General features: G+C 41.8%; 1 protein-coding gene across 9 annotated transcripts in view; it reads right to left on the bottom strand.

The window, feature by feature from the left end:
- KNDC1 (kinase non-catalytic C-lobe domain containing 1) overlaps positions 1–22,335 on the bottom strand; it is an 83,176-nt gene that overhangs the window by 11,067 nt on the left and 49,774 nt on the right. For all 9 annotated transcript variants that reach the window (XR_013233662.1, XR_013233663.1, XR_013233664.1 and 6 more), the window contains 11 exons: positions 22,118–22,262; positions 18,846–18,910; positions 17,282–17,628; positions 12,906–12,999; positions 12,710–12,807; positions 11,420–11,628; positions 9,488–9,601; positions 8,920–9,064; positions 8,471–8,644; positions 4,396–4,608; positions 1,387–1,469 (listed from right to left, as the gene is read on the bottom strand). Coding sequence is in view for 6 of the 9 variants with exons in the window: in XM_077350199.1 (XP_077206314.1) it covers positions 1,387–1,469; positions 4,396–4,608; positions 8,471–8,644; positions 8,920–9,064; positions 9,488–9,601; positions 11,420–11,628; positions 12,710–12,807; positions 12,906–12,999; positions 17,282–17,628; positions 18,846–18,910; positions 22,118–22,262 (1,687 nt within the window). In the remaining 3 variants the exon portion in view is untranslated. The remainder of the gene's footprint in view (positions 1–1,386; positions 1,470–4,395; positions 4,609–8,470; positions 8,645–8,919; positions 9,065–9,487; positions 9,602–11,419; positions 11,629–12,709; positions 12,808–12,905; positions 13,000–17,281; positions 17,629–18,845; positions 18,911–22,117; positions 22,263–22,335) is intronic.

Raw genomic sequence — 22,335 nt, 5'->3', positions numbered from 1 at the left:
AATCCTGGTATTCTTCCCTTTCTTCTTTCAGTTCTCTCTCTCTCAATCTGCCATCCAGTCATGGCCAACTTATGAAAACCCTATAGAGTTTTAAAGGCAAGGGACTTTGAGATGCAGTGTGCCTGTATGTAATGACCCTGGTATTCACAGGTGGACTCTCATCCAAATACTAATCAGTATTTTGAAATCAGATGTGATCAAATTAGTTCCTCCCTCTACCTACATCTAAAATGGTAAGAAAATTACTAAGCTATTCTTTCATTCCTCCATCTTACCCTCTGCCAAACATCATAGGATTCCACTCATCAACTACTCTACCATGGGACAAACACACCAAATTTCTCCTCCTCATTTATATCTGAATGGGAGATTCTGGAAATTTATCATGATTTCTCCCATAAGCTCAGCCATGCCTCTTCTCCATCCATTTTATACTACTGAACATGGCAAGGCTAAAGGCAAAGTTGCATATTACTTTCTATCGCTGCCAGTCTTGGCAAGTCTCCATTGCAGTCCAAGAAAATGGCATTTGATCTGGTTGTACCGCATGGCAAAATATATTTATCTTCAAGGCATAACTTGCCTAGGAAGTTATGATCAACAGTACACTCTTATCTTGTCACTTCAGTTTAAGCACATTGATTTCAATGTCACATAAGATTGCAGTATAAACAGTTATTCTGTTTAGACACTTTCAATTAACTCAAAAAGGGGAATTCAACAGTGATTTTGCTGACACCCCAAGGTTCATGATACACCAGGCTTTTGGTTTGAACTTTACACACTAAACAGAAAAATATGGAAAATGAAAAAGATAACAAGAGATGGGGACATGAAGTCCACTTTTTGTGGGTTTCTCACAAGATTCTTGCCATACAGGCTACAACACAATGTCTGCTGTTGCTAGTATGAACTGGTGGAAGTACAAGAGGACTGCACAGGGTAAAGAATCTGCATTCAAGTGCATTGTGAAGGCTGAGTGACATGTTTCAATCCTATAAGGACAGGAACAATGGGAAGTGTTTGAAATGCACCACTTGCCTCAAGGAAAATGGTAAATGGGTGGATCAGAACTTTTCACCCCCAACTCTACTACTATAAGCCTCTGAATAATATTTGATCAATGAACAATTCTGTATTATATAACAATGCCACTATGGTTTTCAACTTTCTTCAAAATCTTTTTTCAGGAAAAATATTTTGGGCATGTCCAGTTCCAAATATTAGTTGTGTGTTTATTTTTAGGTCAGTTGCTATATTTTCTTCAGTAGCATCTTTAATACTAAGTTCATTTTTTTCTAGCCATCTTTCGTATTTCAATCAATGCAAAGACAAAAATTGTACTGTATCAATATACCATGAGGCCAGGCAAAGCAGCAAACTTACTTTTGTTGAGGCGTAGTTTTGTCCTTGACCCCAAGCATTCTTGAATTTAGAAAATGCACTGGATGGCATTTATAGAACAATTCCTAAAACAGACAAAACCGGTTATCAAATGTATATATCCTAACTCTCTCCTGAATGGGACCCAAGGTGGGTACCAACATAGAAAATACGCCTGATAAAACTGTACTAAAATACAATGAATACACTTTAAAATATAAAATGATTAAAAATCTATCTCAGTTAAAAAATCTATTAACTTTCAAGCAGAATAGGATGCATGGATGGTGAAGACACAGTTGAAGCATAATTGTATCTTTTAGAACTTGCTTTACCTTTCTATAATCTACTCAGAAGGAGGCCCCACTATGTTCAGTGGTTCTTATTCCCGGGTAAGTATGTTTAGAATTGCACCCTTTTTCTATTCAGGTCTTTAGGACCTCTTAGCCCAGCAACCAGCACATCTTTGCCTCTGTGTGAACACATTTATATCCCAGTTCACCAGAAGGGCTCTAAAGCAGTGGTCCCCAACCTGCGGGCCGCAAAGGCCATGGCGCCGGGCCGCGGCTCCCTCTCCCCGCCCCCTCCGCAGTAAAAAACTTCCCAGGCCGCAAGCTTGCGGCCCGGGAAGCTTCTTACTGCGGGAGGGCGGGGAGAGGGAATCAGAGCAGGTGCGAACCGATCCACAGGTGCGGCCCGCGGGTGGAGCCCGATTTGCGGGCGTGGCCTGCGGGCGCGGCCTGCAGGTGCAGCCCGATCCGCGGGCGTGGCATGTGGGCGCGGCCCGAACCGCGGGTGCGGCCCGATGCGTGGGCGTGGCCCGCGCGGGCGCGGTCTGATGCCCTGCCGGTCCCCAGCCTCATAAAGGTTGGGGACCACTGCTCTAAAGGACATGCAGATCATTGAAAGAGTCATGTCATCCCATGGTGTCAGACCCTGAAGGCCCAGTTGAGGGTACCACACCTTCCCTGTTTGGGCGATGGACATATTTTAGCCCACCCACAGAGACTTATGGTACCCAAGAGATTCTTGAATGCTCTGTGGGACCGGTGACCTGTTGGCAGCCTTGGTGGAGCATTGGCAGTCCCATCTAATGGCCACTATTGACGACATCACTCCTTGGTGCCCTCTTCGCCCTTGCCTCAAGAGCAGGCTCACTGGTATACCCACGAGCTCCGTGAGAGGAAGAGGGAAGTAAGACTGCTAGAGCAAGTGTGGAGGAAATCTCATGACAAAGCTGCAAGAACATCCAATTGCATGCTTATAAAGGCATATGAGATGTCGTTGAAGGTGAATTTTTTGCCACTGAAACTGCATCTGCAAGCTGGATGAGAGCCTAGTACAATTATTTAGGGCAGTTCAGACTCTTACCACCCTCAAGGAGGTGTGCCAAAATAATAGTAAATTGGACTTCAGCTGTGAGGCATTAGCAAGCTTTTTCATGGATAAAATCTTGTGCCCCACAGTGATCTTCCTGCCACGATTGATACAGAACACGAACTGGAAGCTCTGTGGCCATCACAAGAGGTGAAGTTTGATGGCTTCAGATGGCTCTCATTAACCAAAGTGGACAAGTTGCTGGGGTCAGAGAGGGTGACCACTTGCCACCTGGATCATTGTTCGTTGTGGCTGCTTAAATTGGGTGACCAACGGATAGAAAGCCATTAGAGGGATATTGTCAAGCTCTCCTTGACTTTGGGAGAGTCCCTGAAGGACTGAGGTAAGCAGTGGTTCAGCCCTTCCTGAAAAAAAAAACATTGCTGGGTCTGCACGATCCCCCCAGCTTCTGCCCTGTCTCGCATCTTGCATTTCTGGGTAAGGTGGTTGAAAGGGCCACTGTGGAAAAGCTCCTGGTATTCTTCGAGGAAACTTCAGCCCTTGATCCATACTAGTCGGGCTTCCATCCTGGCCACAGGGTGGAAACCACACTGGTTGCCTTGATGGATAATCTCCGGCACCAGCTGGATTGTGGCGGTTCAGCTATCCTCATGCTTTTTGACCTGTTAGCTGCGTTTGACATGGCTGACCATCATGGGACAGCCTTACAGTGGCTGATACCCTTTCTCCAGAACTAGACACAGAGGGTGACAGTGGGGGAAGAGATGTCTTTTGTGCTCCCTTGTGGGGTGCCACAGGAGAATATTCTCTCCCCCATGCTGTTTAACATCTATATGTACCCTCTGGCACAGCTGGTATGGAGTTTTGGGCACAGGTCATGAAGGTAGCTCAAGTGGCGTTTTCCACCACCATGCTAGGCTACTAGTGCCCTATCTGTCCTCAGAAAACATGGCTACAGTGATCCATGCAACAGTCACTTCCAGACTGGACTTCTATAACTCAACTCTACGTGGGCCTTCCCTTGTCTCCGACCCAGAAATAGCAGTTGGTGCAAAATGCATCTGCTAGGGTCCTCTCAAGTAATCCTGGAGAGCCCATATCCAGCCTGTGCTGAGGCAGCTGCATTGGCTACCAATTAGCTTCTGGATCAGATTCAAGGTTTTGGTTCTTATCTTCAAGGCCATCCTGCATATCTGATGGACCGCTTATCTCCTTATGCCCCCCTCCCTGCAGGGATCTTCGCTCTGCAGGTTTGAATCTGTTGGTCATCCCTGTTCCCCGGGAGATAGCCTGGCCTTGATGAGGGCCAGGGCCTTTTTGGTCCTGGACCTGATCTGGTGGAATAAGCTCCCAGAAGAGCTGAGAGCCTGATGGGGATTACATAGTTCCGTGGGGCCTGTAAAATGGCATTTGGTTGAGGCCAGGCTCAGGAAGATCGCATCCCTCTATGTAGAAGCCCATATCCTGGACATCTGGGCATGGACTACCTCCCCAAGGACAGTGGTGTGTTGCTGTTTAACAGGCATGGAGGGGGCAGGGTGAGGTTATAAGATTGGATTGTGTTGCCATCATCATTATTGGCTGTGGTTAGACTGTGCTAAGAACATGGCTACCCAGATAATAAGTGATTTTAAATCTATGGATTTCAATTAATAAAGAGGAACCAATTTTCACCTGTTCTAAGAGAGTCAGCTGGCAGCAAAGTTGTTGGGCAGAATACTCCATTAAGAAATGCAAGTCTCGGTCAGTTCTAGTATAAATGCCTGAAATTTTTTCTGTTAAATTTGCATAACATGGCTTTGGTAACCCTGAAACGATGCTATGTTGTCTGGTCTCCTGATAAGGTACAACAGTCTCATTTCCTTGTGAGAGTTTCCAGTTGAAGGTCTGTAGGAGACAAATAAAAGCCACCTGTAACTTTATTCAATTAAAACTGAATTCCGTCTTACATGTGCTAAACTGATATAGGCTTCGTCCAATAGGTTCAACTTATTCTCAGTATTGCAAAACAATCTAGCATAGCTAATTCATTTAAGAACACAAGGGAAGAACAATGTCTCAGTGGCAGAGCATCTCCTTTGCATGCAAAAAGTTAAAAGAAGGAATCATGTAGAGCTCTGTCTATGGAGAGCAGCTGCCAGTCAGAGTAGAAAATACTGACCCTGGTAGACCACTAGGTTGACTCTGTACAATCCGTACCTGACTACTTTATAGAAATCAATAAACAGAGAAGGGTATTTGTTCAGGCTAGATGCTCAGTGCTGCCCACAGCTGACCTGGAAGGCCACTACATAAAAATCGCCTTTTCACTGAGATTCTGTCCCTGTGCTTGTGGCCAGTTAGAAATAAACAAACATGTTTTGCTATGCTGTTCCATCTATAATGCAACTTAATGCAGCCAATTTTAGACCAATATCAAAGTTTCCCTTCAAAGGATAAAGTTAAGAAACTTCTTAATGATGAAAACTGACAAACAACTCTATGCACTGCTAAATTTTGTGCGGCTGCCACTTGTGCGGCTTCTACTTTACTGAATAACATGATGATATTTAGCCATTGCTGTTTCAATGATGAGTTTTAATCATGACATGTTTTATATTTATGATCTTAAACACCCCTTCTGTACTCAAATATTTCTCTTTCAGATTTATCCGATATTTTAATTGTGTATTTAAACTTCTGTCCGAATGACCGTAAATAAAATTTGACTTTGACTCTGTACAAGGTAACAATGTGTGCTAGTGTATATAAATGTGTTTGAACAAGACTGAACACTGTTTAAAAATCAGTTCTTACCAGTTGATTCTTTCCATAAAATATCTTACTTTTCTTACTGCAATGTTTTATATTTTTAACCTCTGTTCTTTTTTTATCTAGTTGAGACTCATTGCAAGCTTTTGTCAAAAGATTAACACTATCTCTATGTACACAGTGGAGTGAGATGGGGGCCTAATCGTTCCAGGTTCAGAGGAGTTTGATATGTGTACTATCAACCTAAGTGATAACATTGTAAGACACTTGGATTTTCACGTTAATATTTTGCCTTATATGAAAATGCTTTTGGATAGCAAGGTATTTTGGCAAAATAAACACAACTCATTTCTGCAAGGCTCCTATTGGGATAAAAAAAATGCCCTTGTTCATTTGTACTAGTCTCCTATTCTAGCAGCAGTCTCTAGCACTAGTCTCCTATTCATGACCATTGTCTTTTTTAAGCTAGTTTTAAATACTGCTGTGAAAAGATGCAGTGGCTGCTCTGAGGAGGAATGCTGTGCATAATCAATAATTCAACAGCTTTTCCATGGTGAAACCAACTCCACGTGCAGAAATAAAAACACCACCCTTTGGGGTAGACTTTTTGTGAAGTTTCCTGCCATGCATAACCCACCCTGGTCAGCAGCACCTCTAGTGAAGCTTCCTGATTTTAACTGATTGATCACTGGGATAGTCTGCAGTGCTCATTATTAGGCAGAATGGTGGTCAGAGCATCAACAGAATACCTACTTTGTCCTGATTTCCCGGCATTCAATATACACATTCAGCTTATACAGCAGGCCTGGTAAAGGATTCAGAGATGGAGACCTTAGTTCACATTCTTTGTAGCTTCTTTCATATAACAAGGCAAAGCCTTGATATTACAGGAGCAGGAGAAAGAGTTGTTACATTCCTTATTCTTTTGAGTAACTGGCACAGCCATTTCAGGAATAAGAGCTGTATATCACAACTCTGAAACATTCCCCAGAGTTGTGTTTGTCTACGAGATAACTTATACATCTCAGATATGTCTGAGATGCTAAAAACATCATTGTCAATCTCCTTTTTCCCAGAATGCAATCTAGACACCCTCTCAGAGATCTCACACTGGTATTGTCACCAGTTGGAATGTCATAAGGGTTTCTCTCCTTTCATGTATACAGCATTGTCACATTAGTCATCTTCTTGAGCAATGCTAGAGAACTATTGCATTTCTTTTCTCAGTAGCCTGCTTCATTGCTATCTACTCTTATACTTTATCAGAAAAACCACTTTCTAACACAATCAACTTTGGGCAGCATTTTCATTTTCTTTCTTTACTGTCGACGGTTTTATGACTTCAGCAGGATTTAAAATAATCTAATAAACAGCAGACCACAGAGTGTATTTCCTTTTAAAAGGCTAACAATGTTAACTAAAAAATGTCACTAGAGAAAAATGCAATTTTATACTAGTCTGTTCAATAGACTTTAAAATACCAAATAACAATTCAGATTAGAAATTCTCTCTTTATGTGTAAGTGTAAACCATTTTTCTTCAGAATTTGGGATACCTTTTGTTATTCTGTGCCTATGTAATTGTGCATTCTAATTACTGTTTCATTGCTCCTATATTACTTGATGAAATCTACTAATGTAATGTTCAATAAACACTGGAAAAATGTGTGAAGGTGTGAATTGGATAAAGTGATGTTTATACTATGAATCCTTTTCACTAGTGGGATAACCTTCTTCCAGTGTAAAGCAAATGCCTCTTTTAACTAGTGGAAGGTTTCAGAAGAAAGTTCCAATAATGGTGGAACAGATTCATGGGAACCAACCTAATGGGCCCATCAAAAATTGCCAATAAAATACTTTGAGCAAACATTACTAACCAAAATATGTAGCTTTTATTACTGAGTTTAAGTTCATTATATTTTGTTGAGTTAAATTGGATTTGGAGTGATTCAGGTGTGCAGGCATGTTATTCTGAAGTAGCAAAACAAATTTGGAGTCCAATGGGGCACCTTTAAGAGTTTTATTCATGGTGTCAGCTTTCGTGTCTGAGGAAGTGTGCATGCACATGAAAGTTCACACCTAGAATAAAACTTTGCTGGACTCCAGTTTTGTTCTGGATTTGGAGTAGTTTAATTCGGCTTTATTTAAGCTAATCCTTTAAGCTGATATTTGATTGTTTAAAATATTTTAAGTTATTTTGTTAGCTACTTGGGAATGTGGGCCAAACTAGATATGAATTTAATAATTTACATATGTATGACAGAAACCCACAAGTTCAACCAATGGCTTACATTTTGCTTCCCAGCATTAAATAACAGTATATAAATGTATTGTGAACACAAGCCTAGTGAAGAAATTAACTGTTGATTTTTTCCTCCACGAGTTTAAGTAGTCTGTATCCAACAATATAGTCGAAAGACTGCAACAGGTGGGGATTAAAAACCCAACCTGAAACTCAAGTCAGGAACCTAAAAGGTTGAGCAGAATGCAAATATAAGCTCAGAATATAGTATATAGAAGCAAGTTGCACATACAATAACGACTAAATTTCAGTAACAGTTACACAAATATAATAACTACAGGACTAAAAATATTTCAGTCCAGGGGGTCTTCTTCACTGGTCTATATTTTACTAACACATAAAAATGTAAGTAGAAAATCTCTTTTTAAGACTATGCAGGTTGTATAAGAGTCCTAAACATAATTTTTTCCAAAAATAATCATGTAAGGATTTTATTAAATTGTAACACACTGACTTTTCATAAGATTCCCCCCCCCAAAAAAAATCCATGAAGCAACTTGAACTGAAAAAGTATAACTCCAAAGATCATTATAAATCAGGTCTGTATGCTACTGAATAAATATATAATTCATGCACAAAACTCACTTGGTGGATTCGGCAAAGCACTGTTTCTAGATAAAGATGTCCTCTGTTGACATAGAACAGGAGAGTGTACTACTTTGTGTACTACACAAAGCATGATTATGAAACCACATACCTTTTGTGAAACATCTTTTGAGACCTTTTTGCACAGGGAAAGAAAAGATTTTGTATCCTCCGTTTCCTCCCATACTTCCAACCTGTGGCACTGAGAAACATTATTCCATTTCCTGCTAGCAATGTCTTGAAGCAATGACAGCAACCATGTTCCATAGCTGTTGAATGGAACCACCTGCAAAGAGCACATGGTTTCTTGATTCTAGGGATTTATGCTTCAGGATGTAAATGTAATGTTTTTGCCAGAATAAAACTTGCTTTAACTGAGTTCTTTAGCAAACAACATAAATGCAGCTCTATGACATGTGGGTATTTTCCTCCTTATAGAATCATAAATTATATTTATTATATGTTAAATGGAACAATTCTAATGCTGATGTTGCTCATGCACATCATAACAATATGATTTAGAGGTCACTTGTCAAACTTTCTATCAAAAGAGTGAGTTACCTTTGAATTGATAAAGGTTTTCAGAATACCCATCAAGTCAGGGTTTATTGCAAAGTCGACACCATAACAAATTTCAATCCAAGTCTGCAGGATGGAGAAACTGCGATGGTATATTTTGCTGAGAAGTGACGATTCCAGGTTTGAACTAAAAATAATAGAAAACATGTGAGTAAACTGACATTTACTTTTACCATATTATATAATTATGCTCAAGTATTTGAAAAGAGTATCTGTCATAAACTTATCACTTGAAGAACTCAAACAATAAACATACTTCTTTTGTTAAATCTTAATAGGGAAAAAACAACAACTGAAGTTAGAAAGTACTTCATTAGTTGAAAGGGAAAGATCAACCAAGGAGGGGGAAAGTCTCTTATTTTCTTAAAGATTCAATTGTATTTGATAAGCAACTTAATAAATCCTACCTACACTGAATGTAACTGAATGGTTTTTATTTAAAAATAAATTCATACAGAAATGCTAGGGACAGAGAAATGGCACCAATTCTGTTGATGCTTCTGCTACTCTATGGCAATGTAGCAACATTAAATAGCATTTTGACACTTACCTGGGTAAGGTGAGCCTGATTCTATCAAGAAGAAATTGCAGAAATTCTTCTTGCGAACAGAAATAACGGAATGTGAACAGGAACTGCTGCACATAGCCTTCTAAAAATGCATTTCTGTAAAGTACAATTTTTTTTGCATTTTGCAAGTTCAAATATACTTTATTTCAAGCAGCCACAAACAAAACAAAACAAAAATATGAAAGAGAAAAACCCTGAAAGGCTAAGGAATTACTCTATCTGCTGTTTTGTATCTTAAATAGGTCTATTATTTATGAAAGTATACATTTCACCTATAAATATAGGTAAGGTTTCCAAATATCTGGTAGCAACCTAGATGGGTTTGTGAAACCCTTTCATGATGGCCCTGGAAGGGTTTCCTGAATAGGTGGGTATTAAATAATGTTTAATGTATTTTTAAAATTTGTTAAACATTTATCGGGTTATATGACCATATATAGTCATGTCAACCTGCTCCTCCTCACAAAATGGCCATTGATGGGCCTGGAGGGGATGGGAAGGGGAAGGGCCCCAAGGTGGGTATGTACATAACTATGCTTCCCAACCATATACTGTATGATTGCTCCATTTCTGGGGTTTCTCAAATCCTGAAGAATATTTCAGGGGGTTCTCAAGTGTAAAAGCTGAGAAAGGTGGACCTAGACAGTCCAGTATTTTCACTGGTCATTGAGGGAAAAAATGGGGGAAAAAAGCACACATTTAAATTTTGGATTTTTTTCAGCGCTTTTCCAAAGCAGTCAGTAAAACCACTGGATTGTCTGAGTCAACTGAGTCACTAAGTCCAAACAGTAATGTACATTGCTTATGCTCGGAGGAGGTGATGCAGCAGCTGCTGTTGCTGCAACCACAGGTTGGGTACTCCTCCCCGTGTAAACAGTGTGTTTCGTGCTGCTCGTGCTAGGAGACTGGTATTTTTAAAAAGATGTGGCAAGTCTAAATGTAGGAGAAAAAAAATAACAGAATGCCTGTTCGGAGTACTCTGAAGAGATATTATCCATGTCACCATTTTAAGCCAATGTGGCTTTCTTTCTTTCTTTCTTGTTTGTTTGTTTATTATATTTATTGACCACTGTTCCCAGCATTGCTGGCTCACGGCAATTAACAAGTAAAAACAGTAAAATAACATAAAAATCCTTCACACCCACCCATCACCATTAACCCCCCCACCACCACTGGGTCTGTTTACCCAACCCACCCACCCAACACCCCCCTCCCATCAGTATGCCAGGAAGAGGGGCAAGATCTTTCCAGATCCACCCGGCCCCAACCAAAGGTCTGGAGGAAGAGGTCCAGCTCCTGCAGAGCCCTCAGCTCTCCCGGGAGCTCATTCCACCAGCCCAGGCCCAGGCTCTGGTCAAGGCCAGGCGGACTTCCCATGGCCTGGGAATCCCTAGCCTATTGGGATTGCTGATCACACTGACCTATGTGGGAGTTCTTAACAAATGGACAAATTCAGTCATTTCCAGGCATCTCCCTAATGCTCCAACTGTCAACAGGAGAAAAGAAGCATCCTGACCTCCATGTCTCAACACAGAGAAAATAAGGAGAAAGCAGGTAAGGCAGTGTATGTTATTCTGGGATTCAGTCCCCTTCCTTTCGTAAGTAATAGGAAGGAAGTAAAGTTTAATTTGTCTGCCACAACTACTTCTTTCTAGAAATGTAAAGGTCTGGGGGAAAATATAAATTTTCAATATTAATCTAGGAGTATGCTATTGATGGAAGATGGGCCTTCCTCCTGACTGGGAAAGGCTCACGCAATAGAATTGTTGTGCAAAGATCCCCTTGCAGATCCCCTTTCTTCAGGCAGTACAGAATCCATGAAATGGCTTTGAAATTAGGATTGCTATTTCCACAAGACAGTTCGGTAAAATGTATCATCTCTTTTGGAAGAAAGCGCTGTAGAAAAGCTGGTACCTGGAGTACAGATATGCCATTAGGCCAAGTGGCATTCCAGCTTGCAGATTCCTTGGCTGAGTCTGATGGTCATTGAACTGGGTTTTGTTTACATTATAGAAAAGCAATAAGTTATCCAAGGAACTAATATCCAGGGTTTTGCTTCTTGCCATGTTAACAACTGTACAGAGGTCACAGGGTTCAACTCCCCATTTCTCTATATACATTATCTGCAGCAAAAAAAAAAAAAAAGGCAAGGCAGTTAGACTGATGCAAAAAAAGCCACCACAAACTGAGATATTTAAAATACATAGGCATATTATTTACACACCTCAGAGGCTTGCTCAGTAATGAAAATTGAGAACCAGTCTTATCTCCAAAACAACTTCATTTACACATTGGAATCTTCTTGTGTATACCCTCTGGGATGTACATTTTTGATCTGAAAAAGTGCCTGAATTTCCCTGTTTCATTTTAGATCAGAAATACCCTAAATTGTGGTGTTGTAACCAGCAAGACAGGTTTTTTTTGTCTCTGGAGGATTGGCTAAGGCAGCGGGCATGGAGAATTCCACATTTGCCACCCTGATGCTGCACGGATTGAGAGGAGAAACACCACGGTCCCCCTGCTTCCCCTCCCCGATCTAAGCCCACACTGCACAAGATGACTGCAGCTCGAATCAGGGAGGGGAAGCATGGGGACTTGGTGCCTCTCCTCCCCATGCGATCTAACAGCTGTCCCATGCCACAATGTTGTAACACGATAACCTTTTTTCTTTTAAAGCCTCTTGTGAGGGGAATGGGGGAGGTGAGGGAATGTGGAATGAAGACAATTAAAAGAAAGGTGCAAGCAGGCACCATTTTTTTTGGGGGGGGGAAGGGGACAAAGCATTATGGGAGGTTGCTTCCTTCCTCCAATGTAAAAAACATATGGTGAACTACAATCTGGAAAAAGAGGGGAGGAAAACTCAAGTGCGGAAAGCATCACCACCATCATTGTCCAAAGCAAGGCTAAAATGAGGTGCGTTTCCTAATATGGATATGGACACGGAGACATCATGTAACAACATGGGTTCTCTGGATATACCCTACTTGTCAGTATATAGCACTTGCCCATTCATAATATTCCGTTATACTACAGAACAACCCCCAAATGCAGATAACAGCAGTTTAACTCTAAGTGGGTTCCACTGACTCCTTTACTCTTCCAACATTATAGTGCCTTACACAGAGATCCTTCTTCCGTATGCACTGATGAAGGAACAGCAGATATAAAAATCCAAATAGTAAGAAAAAATCGTCAAAACTTTACCTGTAAATACGTCTTCACCAGTTCAAGAAACTGTATCTTAGCTTTCATTTCTTCTAGCTGTCCCCTCAGTTTGAGCAACATGGCTTTTGCTTCACAACCTCAAGATTCAAAAAGTATAATGAGAACCCATTGTGTTGGTATCAGGACAGGTGCACAATTGTAGCACAGCTCTTAGTTTATAAACTTACAAGTATACCTTTGTTTCTTCTCTCTTTATGTAACAGTCTCTGGTAGAACGTCACACTTTTCCTATAATTTCTCATTTCAATCATTATCAGCTGCTCAAGCTCCTGGCGAGAGAATTAAAGAAGGAGTGAGAACAATCCTACAATGATATAACGATTTTCTAAATCGCAGCGAAAATAACGGCAAGGGGATTTTGCTGATTTCTCCCTCTTTCCCTTTTTGTAGTGCCAGCTTGGTGTAGCGGTTAACAGCGGTGGCCTCTAATTGCCACTCCTTCACAGGCAGCCAGCAGGGTGACCCTAGGCCATTAACAGTTCTCTCTGAGCTCCCAGCCTCACCCACCTCATAGGGTGTCTGTTAAAGGGGAGAGGACAGGTAGGTGATAGCAACCTGCTCTGAGACTCTTTTGGGTAGTAAAAAGCAGGGTACAAAAAAAATCTCTTCTTGTTAAGAGCCTCCCTATTAGCAGAAAGAATGGAACTATAAAGATCAAAGATCAATTGAAAAATTATCAGGATACCAGCTATTGCTTAGTCTTACTTTTATTATCATTTTTAAATGGTTGCCCTGGTTTGGTCAGCCCCCCCCCAACCCCCAATGGCTAATATGTGTTTACTAGTAATCAAGCCCGCTGCAGCGGGCACTAGACCACGGAGCCTCCGTAGCCGTGTGGAGCGCGGCTGCCGGGGGTTCCCTTTGTGGGCGGGCTGCCGCGCGGCTGCCGGGGGCTCCCTTGCCGGCGGCCTGACGCATCGGAGGTGCTTCGCGCCTCCCGATGCGTCAGGCCACCCTCAAGGAAGCAACTGTGAGCCGCACGCAGTTGCTTCCTTCAGCAGCCTAGGAATCGGCCGGGCGATGGTCTGTCAAGAGGAAGGGGCCAATTAGGCCCCTTCCTCATCACGGACAATGCCCTCCGCCTGAGGGCTTAACGAATTATTTAGTCCGCAGCGCCCGCGGTGCCGCGCGCGTGTTAAGGATAAGTCAGTGAAGGAAGAAGGAAGAGTTTAGGAATTTTCAAGGATCTCAAAATCTTTCTCACCTCCCTGACTGGCACAAAGCACAGGCCAGATATGCCCATTTCAGAGTGCATTTGGCAAGCTGTTTATGCCCCATGTAGACCTTTGTCATCCTTTTCGAAATCATTTGTGATAGAAAATTAAATGAAAAGTAGTTCAGGTTTATTTTGGAAGTATGATGCGAGCATTAGAACTTTATCTCCTTGGCAGCACTCAATGCATCAGAGTTCCTAAGACTGAACTAATAGCAAGGAAAGGCACAAGCCAAGTCTGATGCCATAAGTCTGTCACAGGCATAAGCCAGGGTTGAGGCTGAATAACACCTCTAAGTATGGCTGTGTTTCTTATTCATAAATGCTCCTATTTTTTGACATTCCAAACCATAAGCACAAATGCTTGCTTTCCCAGTTGCCTTTCGCTATGCCAGCAGCTTCTGATTAGACTGCTTGCCAGTTGGATTAATCTTCTTTCCCTCACTTTGGGGGAAGGATTATCCTACGATAGTTTCTTTGCACAAATTATAATACCTAAATAAATTCCTTATGCCTTTTTCTATATAATATTTATTCAAAATAATTATATCCCTCCCTTCCAGCAAGCTTAGGGCAGCATGCGAAATTTAATACCACTTTTTTGCAATGCAACAAAATATAAAAGGCCTCTAAAGGAACTTTCCCTCCTTCAACCCTAGAAAACAAATTTAGGGAATGAGGTAACATGGTAAAGGAGGGAGAATGAGAGTTGTAAGAGAGTCTATTTGCTATCAAGGCACAGTCTAAAGAATGCCATGATGTCAGCAGCAGTCACAACCAATGGGCAACAGGGACAGCTGCCACAGACCACTGTGAGGGTGGGCAACTGGCCACAGCCTCGTCCCTTCAAAGGAGGGGGGGATAGAAAAAAGGTTGCCTTATATGGGCTGAAGCAGCAGTTTCTAGCAACACTGGTGGCCTTCCTTTACCCTGGTGGGACTAGTGATGGACTAGTAAAAATGTTTCTGGGACCCCATCCTGGACTTTCACTCAGGGCCCCAGAATTACTAAGACTGGACTGCCCTGAGTGATACAGGGATAAAGAAAGAGTGAGGAAGAGGCAATGTTTGCCCTAAACTTTCCCTCATCCAGTTCTTTCCCATTTATTACAGCCAAATAACATTATCCTTATCCATTGTTGTTCCTCTATATATTTGTGAAACAGCCTAGGGGGTGGGACGTATCTAGCTGTCCAAGTTAGAATAGGGCCAATCAGAGGGTGCAGCCAGCTTTTCCCTGGTTGGCCCTGCCCCTGCAGCTCCCATCCTCCGTCCCTGGACTCTAGCCTCTTTGCTCTCAGATGCCTCAGTGCCTGGAGCCAGCAGCAGGTAAGGGGAGAGGGCCCTGGGCAAAGGGTCGTGGTGGAGGGCTTGCTAACGACGGCCTCTTGGCCTGCTAGACTGGGCCTGCTGACGAGAGCCTCCCGGCCTGCTGCCTGACAGCTAAGGAGCTCTGTCCCGGCCCTGCTAAAGAGCTGCCCAGCCCCTGCCTGCCCCACTTGATCTGGCTGCAAGCTGCGGCCCAAAGCCACCTTAAGCTTCCTGGCTGGGGCCCAGGGGAGGGGGCCCTTTCAAGGCCCGTTCTTAGGAACGGGCATTGAAGCTAGTCTGTTATAATCTTTATAACAACCCTGTAAAATAAGTCAATATTATTGATTCATGAATGCTATGGAAGCTGCACCTGGACTTGAAATTAGGTATGCAGTGAGGAGGAGGACAAGAGGAAAATAAAGAGACAGTAGCCTTGATAACACTGGAGAAGCAAGGACATAAGCCTGATTACCAAATGTAGATCAGTTACATCTATCATATTTCCAATAGCCACTTATGGCTGTGAAAGTTGGGCAATGAAAGAAATCAACCAAGAGAAGAATCAATTTATTTGAACTCTGGAGAAGCCTTCTCTGAGTTCCATGGACAGCAAAAGTCACAAACAAGAAAATACTTTGTGGATATATCATTGGTAGGCAAAATCATGAAATTCTGGCTCACTTACTTTGGCCATATCATGTGATCCAACTCAATGGAGAAAGCAATTATGCTAGGATTCATCAGCGGAAAAAGAAGTCGGACTCAACTGAATGCCTGACAACAACAACAACAACAATAGAAAGTGGACTGCACAGGAACAAAAGCTTTTTCCTGTGCCTGGCAATGTAAGGGATTCTGGGGATTGTGTTTGGAAGCCATAATGCTCACAGGCATGCAACAAACTGAGATTTACAAACAAACTATAATTTGTTATATGTGTTAGGTAGACTAAGCAGGGTTTGTAGAACAAACTCTGGTTTATCATGGCATATATATCAGAGTATGTGCACAAATTAGAAAACATTATATGTAAGATTACTTGTGGGCTGCATGCTCATTTCTAATTTATTTACTTCATTTGTGCTCACAATCCACCCCCAGTGAAAACTAAAAGTAGTTTAAACAGTCTCCTTTCCTCCATTTTATCCTCACAATGATCCTGTGAAGTACGTCAAGCTAGGAGTGTGTGAATGGCCCAAGGTCAACCCTAACCAAGATTTTGTCTCTGGAAACAAAATCTTAAAATTTAACACAAGCTTTGGATCTTTTAAAGCAAGAGTCACCTCCCCTTACATGACAAGCTATGCTCTCTCCCTGAAGATGCCTGAAGGCTGCTTTTGTTCTGTTCTTTGAAAGCCCCATTAAGTGGCAAGTGCATTAATTCTGTTGTTTTCAAACTAACCTTTGCATTTTAGTAGATAAGTCAAAAGTAAAAGATATTTAATTCAAGACATGACTCCAGTAATGCCTTTGGCAAGAACTTGACCTCTCCAGGCAGAAAACTGTATATAAAGGGCATCCTAGATTCATAAGCTCAAGAGTGTTCAAATTGTGAGGCTCATTTTAAGTCTATACAAAACCCAAATTGGTACCAGCAGCCTAATGGAGAAGGAATCCTCCAATCTAAGCCACTGAAATATCGAAATGTCTTGATTCCCCCTCCCAACAAGCTTTCTCAATATATGCATTCAGATAGAATAACTTAGGGTTGTTCTGCTTCACAGTAAATAATGTCCCTGACCTTAGTTCATTACTCCAGGACTAAGCATCAACCACAAATGAATTCCTTGTGCCTATATTGTTCATATATTATGCAGACTATAAGTCTACTCAGGCACCTGTATGCAGCAAAACAGTCCTGGCAACAGTTTGGAGCCCATTTTGCAAGGGTTGGTGGAACAGGAAGAGCAGAGATGCATTATTCTAGTTTTGGATAATTTTTTTTAAATACTCTTTTTTTTTTACATACCACATCTATTCAAAGTGCAAAGGAATTTTTTTTTCAAAAATGAAAACCTAGATATGTACCATTCTTTTGGCATGTATCTTTGGAGTTCCACTTGCTTTTTGCTTTCCAAGTTTTCTTACGTAGTTGTGAACTTCCAGACTAAAACATTCGGATCCATAAAATGCACTGCTCCAGCCAAGATGACAATTAAGTAGGCCAGATGGGCAAGGAAAGTCGGTAGAATTATTTTCCTCTGCCTTTACTGGAATTGCTTCTTGCAGTTGGCTTTCTTCTGGAAAAGCCAGACTGAGATAGCATTGACTGGTCAGCAAACATTCTTCTGCTTCTGGTCCAACCACCTGTGGTCTGACTTCACAGTCAATGTTATCTTGTGAAAGGTCTTCTACATCCTCACTAGGACACATGGCTATAACAAAAATGACATTTGGGTAAAATTTACTTAAAAGGAGGAAAAAGAGGACAAAACCATGTACAATGTCTATGAATGGCAACTGCTATCAAGACAGAGTTACCTTCATGTTCCTTTTTATTATAGGCAACACCCTTTTAAAAAAATATCATAGCATAATCCTTTCTCCCATACAAGCCTAGTCCATTCCACTCAGCAGCAGAGGCTTCTGTATATTTATTTGTCAACATGTTTTGTGTACCTTCATTCTATAGATGCAGTAAAACAGAATTGCCCAGGAGCAGAACCGACTTATTTGTTAGGCACAATATTCTTACAGGCCCACAAAAACATTTTAATTTCTTTTAATATCAGAAGAAGAAAACATAACTTTTTAGGGCCAAAGAAAATGTTTAATCTTTTACTCACATCAGAAAAAATCGAAATGTTTAGGCTTCACACTGATCTATTAATTTTTGCCGCAAAAATTGTCAAAGAATTTATATAGAAATAATTTTTAATATTGATGTTAGCAGAACTGGCTAGATATTGGGGGGGGGGGGAGAATTCACAGTCAAAGTAGTTCAGCAGTGGAATCGATTGCCTAAGGAGGTGGTGAGCTCCCCCTCACTGGTGACTGGACTTATCATGGCTGTTTTAGGCTGATCTGCATTGAGCAGGGGATTGGACTAGATGGCCTTATGGCCCCTTTCAACTCTGATTCTATGATATTACGGTGGGAGAGGCCCACAAAGGCAAAAGTTTGCAAAGCACATGACAGTCATAATGCAGCCCTCCCAGGAGAACATTTTTATCAAGGGCACAGGGCTGTACTTTAATGGGATGGTTCAGGAGGATATTTCTTTATAAAGGAAACAAGATACTCAACTTGAAATGCGTATGCAGAAGAAGCCACTTCAAAGCAGAGGTAATCAATCTATTATTCAAGATGGCCCTGTCTTCCTGCTTTCAAGGGAAAATATTTGGGAATATGTGAAAACGGAGGGCTTAAAGCTATTACTTCATGCTGATTATTGCCTCTGGATGGATCCTTGCATAACACAACAAGGGATAATCTTCTGGTAGAAGAACCAGTTTTTGACATGCATCCTTCTGGTCACCTCTTTGTGTACATTTCTCTCTCCCTATTTCCCATAATATTTGAAAGGTAGGACCGCTATCTTGAATAACTTCAGACTAACACACTCTGGTCTAATCAAGTCGACTTTTCCTACCATTTGCATTCAGCGGGTTCTTGTTCAGGCTCTGATCTTTATTGTTGTACTCATCTTCATTCACCCTGGAAATAACAGGGAGGAAACAGAAAAGAATTTATAAGTGAAAGCTGTGTCAGGGGGGAAGCTACCCCCCTCCCAAAAAAAGAAACAAATCATAAAAAGCACAGTCAAACTGTGTTGTGCCCAGGTAGAAGAAGAGCCAGGCAATTTACAGGAGTTCAACAGCACCTGTTTCCAATGCAATGGCTCCTACGTAGTGGCTAGCAAAGACCCGCCTGACACATCAAACGCAGAGGACAGGACCAAGCTGTGATTTATAGGACTTCAGGAGGTATAGCTGACTCAGCCACCTGTCATGTTCTCCCCAGGCTCCTGTGTAACAGGGGCAGTTTTAGAGAGGGGTTGTGTTTTTTATTTATCCGGACTTTGAAATATTAATTTCTTATCTTCTTCTTTGAAAGAAGGGAGTAAATCAAAGAACTTTTCTTTCTATGTCCCTTGTCTTTCCACGCTCAAATGACTGCTCCGAATCAATAACTGATACTTCTACTTGGATCTGCTTCCTGCATATAAGCTCTCCTCCTTTGCCCTCTACAGAAAGCAACAACTATCAAGTGAGAGGCTAAGCAATTCCTATGGGGCACCGATGAGGGAGGCTGAAACGGGGTGTCAGGCAGTGCACAACAAGACATCTATAAACACTACTCCATATATAGGACAGTTCCATCTATATGGCCAATACGCGGAACAAACAGCAGCCAAGTCATCCTGTAAATGCTACCCATTTCTTCCTGCAACTCCCTCACCCAGCAATACCCAAATAGTGTTCCTGGGAAGTTCTGAAGATGCTTCTGCTCAAAGTGAAGTTGTCATGACAAATAACAAAACCCCCAAATGAAGCTTGAAGACAACAAAACCCGAGAGGTTTATCCTATACATTTTGTTCCAGTGTGTTCTCTTCCAGTTTCCAAACTATGTTCTGAGAAGCCTTCTCTTTGCTGAGAAACTTTCCAGGGATCCTCGGGGGGGGGGGGGGGGGATGTCAGTTTCCTTAAAGGTTTGCTGCCACTAATGTTCCCTTGCAATGCTCAGCAACAGGGAAGGGATAAAGTATATTCTTGGTTTTCGTTCACTTCTCAGGATACTATGAGGCCCATAAGTCTGGCTGAAACTCCTTGACCTGCTTTGTACCTCTTAGAGCATGCCACAGAATTGTTTGTAATATACATGATTCTATGGCAGACAAGCCGACATGGAGAACAGGAAGTGCAAAAGCCAGTCTTGAAATATGCAAAGCAAAGTGAACTGGCTCCTTGAAGCATAACCACCATTGTTCATTTCATAAGCAATCATAGAGTTGGAAGGGGCCATACAGGCCATCTAGTCCAACCCCCTGTTCAATGCAGGATCAGCCCAAAGCATCCTAAAGCATCCAAGAAAAGTGTATATCCAACCTTTGCTTGAAGACTGCTAGTGAGGGGGAGCTCACCACCAGAGCCAGTTTGGTGTAGTGGTTAGGAGTGCGGACTTGTAATCAGGCATGCTGGGTTCGATCCCCACATGCAACCAGCTGGGTGACCTTGGGCTCTCCACAGCACTGATAAAACTGTTCTGACCGGGCAGTGATATCAGGGCTCTCTCAGCCTCACCTCCCTCACAGGGTGTCTGTTGTGGGGAGAGGAATGGGAAGGCGACTGTAAGCCGCTTTGAGCCTCCTTCGGGTAGGGAAAAGCGGCATATAAGAACCAACTCTTCTTCTTCTTCTTAGGCAGCCTATTCCAAATTATTGCAAGCCTATTGACTTGCAATAATTTTCTGGAGCCCTTCCCAACTTGTCCCTCCATTCCCATCATGTTTCAGTTGTGTCGATAATGTTGTCTCAAATATAGTACCTAGTAGACATGTTCATATGCTACTTTTCAAAATTGCATCATGCAAGCAGAGTTATTTCTTCTAGAAGAAAATCCATGTCCTGAGATATATCGCAACAGGGAATGAACATCCGTATTTCTTTCACTCCATTACAGCCTCTTGTCTACCAGGTTAGTCAAACTAGAAGCACTCATGATGTAAAGACCAGCCGTACAGTCTGAGGCTGGCACTTACTACTCATTTGAAATAAGACAAATAATTTTATTCTGAACTTAATGAAGTTTTGAAGTTAATAGATTTACATCTAATTAGCCTCCAGAGAGTGAATAATCATTTTTAATTGCACAGCAGCTTGGAGTTGCTACCATAGGGTGTTTATAGCCTCTCACCATCTTTTCATGTTGATGTGGCCCATACAGATCAGGGACGCTGCACATTTTGACGCGAATATGAGCTGCATTCAAACTTGCCATCACTTAACTGCTAATGTACATGTGAGTCAAGAGCCTTACTGGAACATCTTGATCTTTTCTTTTAAGTCTGTACAACATTCCTCCCCAATAATAATTATTTTATTCAAAAGTTGTAAACGTCTTGCAGAAAGCAGAGAAAGGATAATGTTTACAATAATTTGAAGAAAGCATGTTGCTTCTTAGGCTTATTGTTCCGTAACATCATAATGTGTTCACAAATAAATTCATTACTATTTAATCCAGTGGTACTCACTTTGCAGCTCACAATTGGTCAGAAGCCAGAAGTAGGTTAACAGAACATTCCCTAAAGAACCCTGGTTTCAGTAAATGGTTTGCCAGATTTGGTGTGGAGGGGTTGTGGGCTCAGATCCCAACTTATTAAATGGGCTCGCCAGATGACTTTCAACCAACCGATCAAACTATCTTAGCCCAAGCTACCTCTCAGAACAGTTGTAGGGATAAAATGGGAATACCACCCTGAATTTTTAAGAGTACGAGATGTACAAATGTGTCCCAATAATACTGATGAACACTCAAAATAGTTGGAAGCAGGATATGTTTGTTGAATGAGTCTCAGTTGTTGTTTACTGATTCTTGTAGCAAATAAAGCCTAAGAGTCTCAAAGCAGCTTACAATTTCCTTTCCTTTCTCCCCCCACAACAAACACCCTCTGAGGTCGGTGGGGCTGAGAGAACTCTGAAAGAACTGTGACTGGCCCAAGGTCACCCAGCTGGCTGCATGTGAAGGAGGAATGGGGGATCAAACCCAGCTTGCCAGATTAGAAGCCGCTGCTCTTAACCACTACACCACGCTGGTAATGCAGTCTTACTTCCTTCTATTTAGCTGATAAAAAGCACCTATTGTTTAGAGCCAGTAGCAAAATTAAATGAAGCTTGAGTAGGAGGGAAGAGAAGAGCTGCATACCTTTCAGGTGGAGCGGTTTCCCCATTTGCTGCATTGTAAAGCCTTGCTAGTAGTTCTTCTTCCCAGGAAAGGTCACCAAATTTCTCAGAGACTGCATTACAGAATGTGCTATATTTAAGCTCCCTTAAGGTGAGTATATATTTCCCTGGTTTGAGAAAGAAAACTGTGAATTAAGTCTTAGCTTGCAAAACACGCCCACACACAAAATACCCCTCTCT

This window comes from Paroedura picta, chromosome 8 (genome assembly GCF_049243985.1).
Source record: "Paroedura picta isolate Pp20150507F chromosome 8, Ppicta_v3.0, whole genome shotgun sequence".
NCBI lineage: Eukaryota > Metazoa > Chordata > Lepidosauria > Squamata > Gekkonidae > Paroedura > Paroedura picta.
The sequence above is the reverse complement of the archived record's forward strand: the minus strand, read 5'-3'. Positions and strand labels throughout refer to the sequence as shown.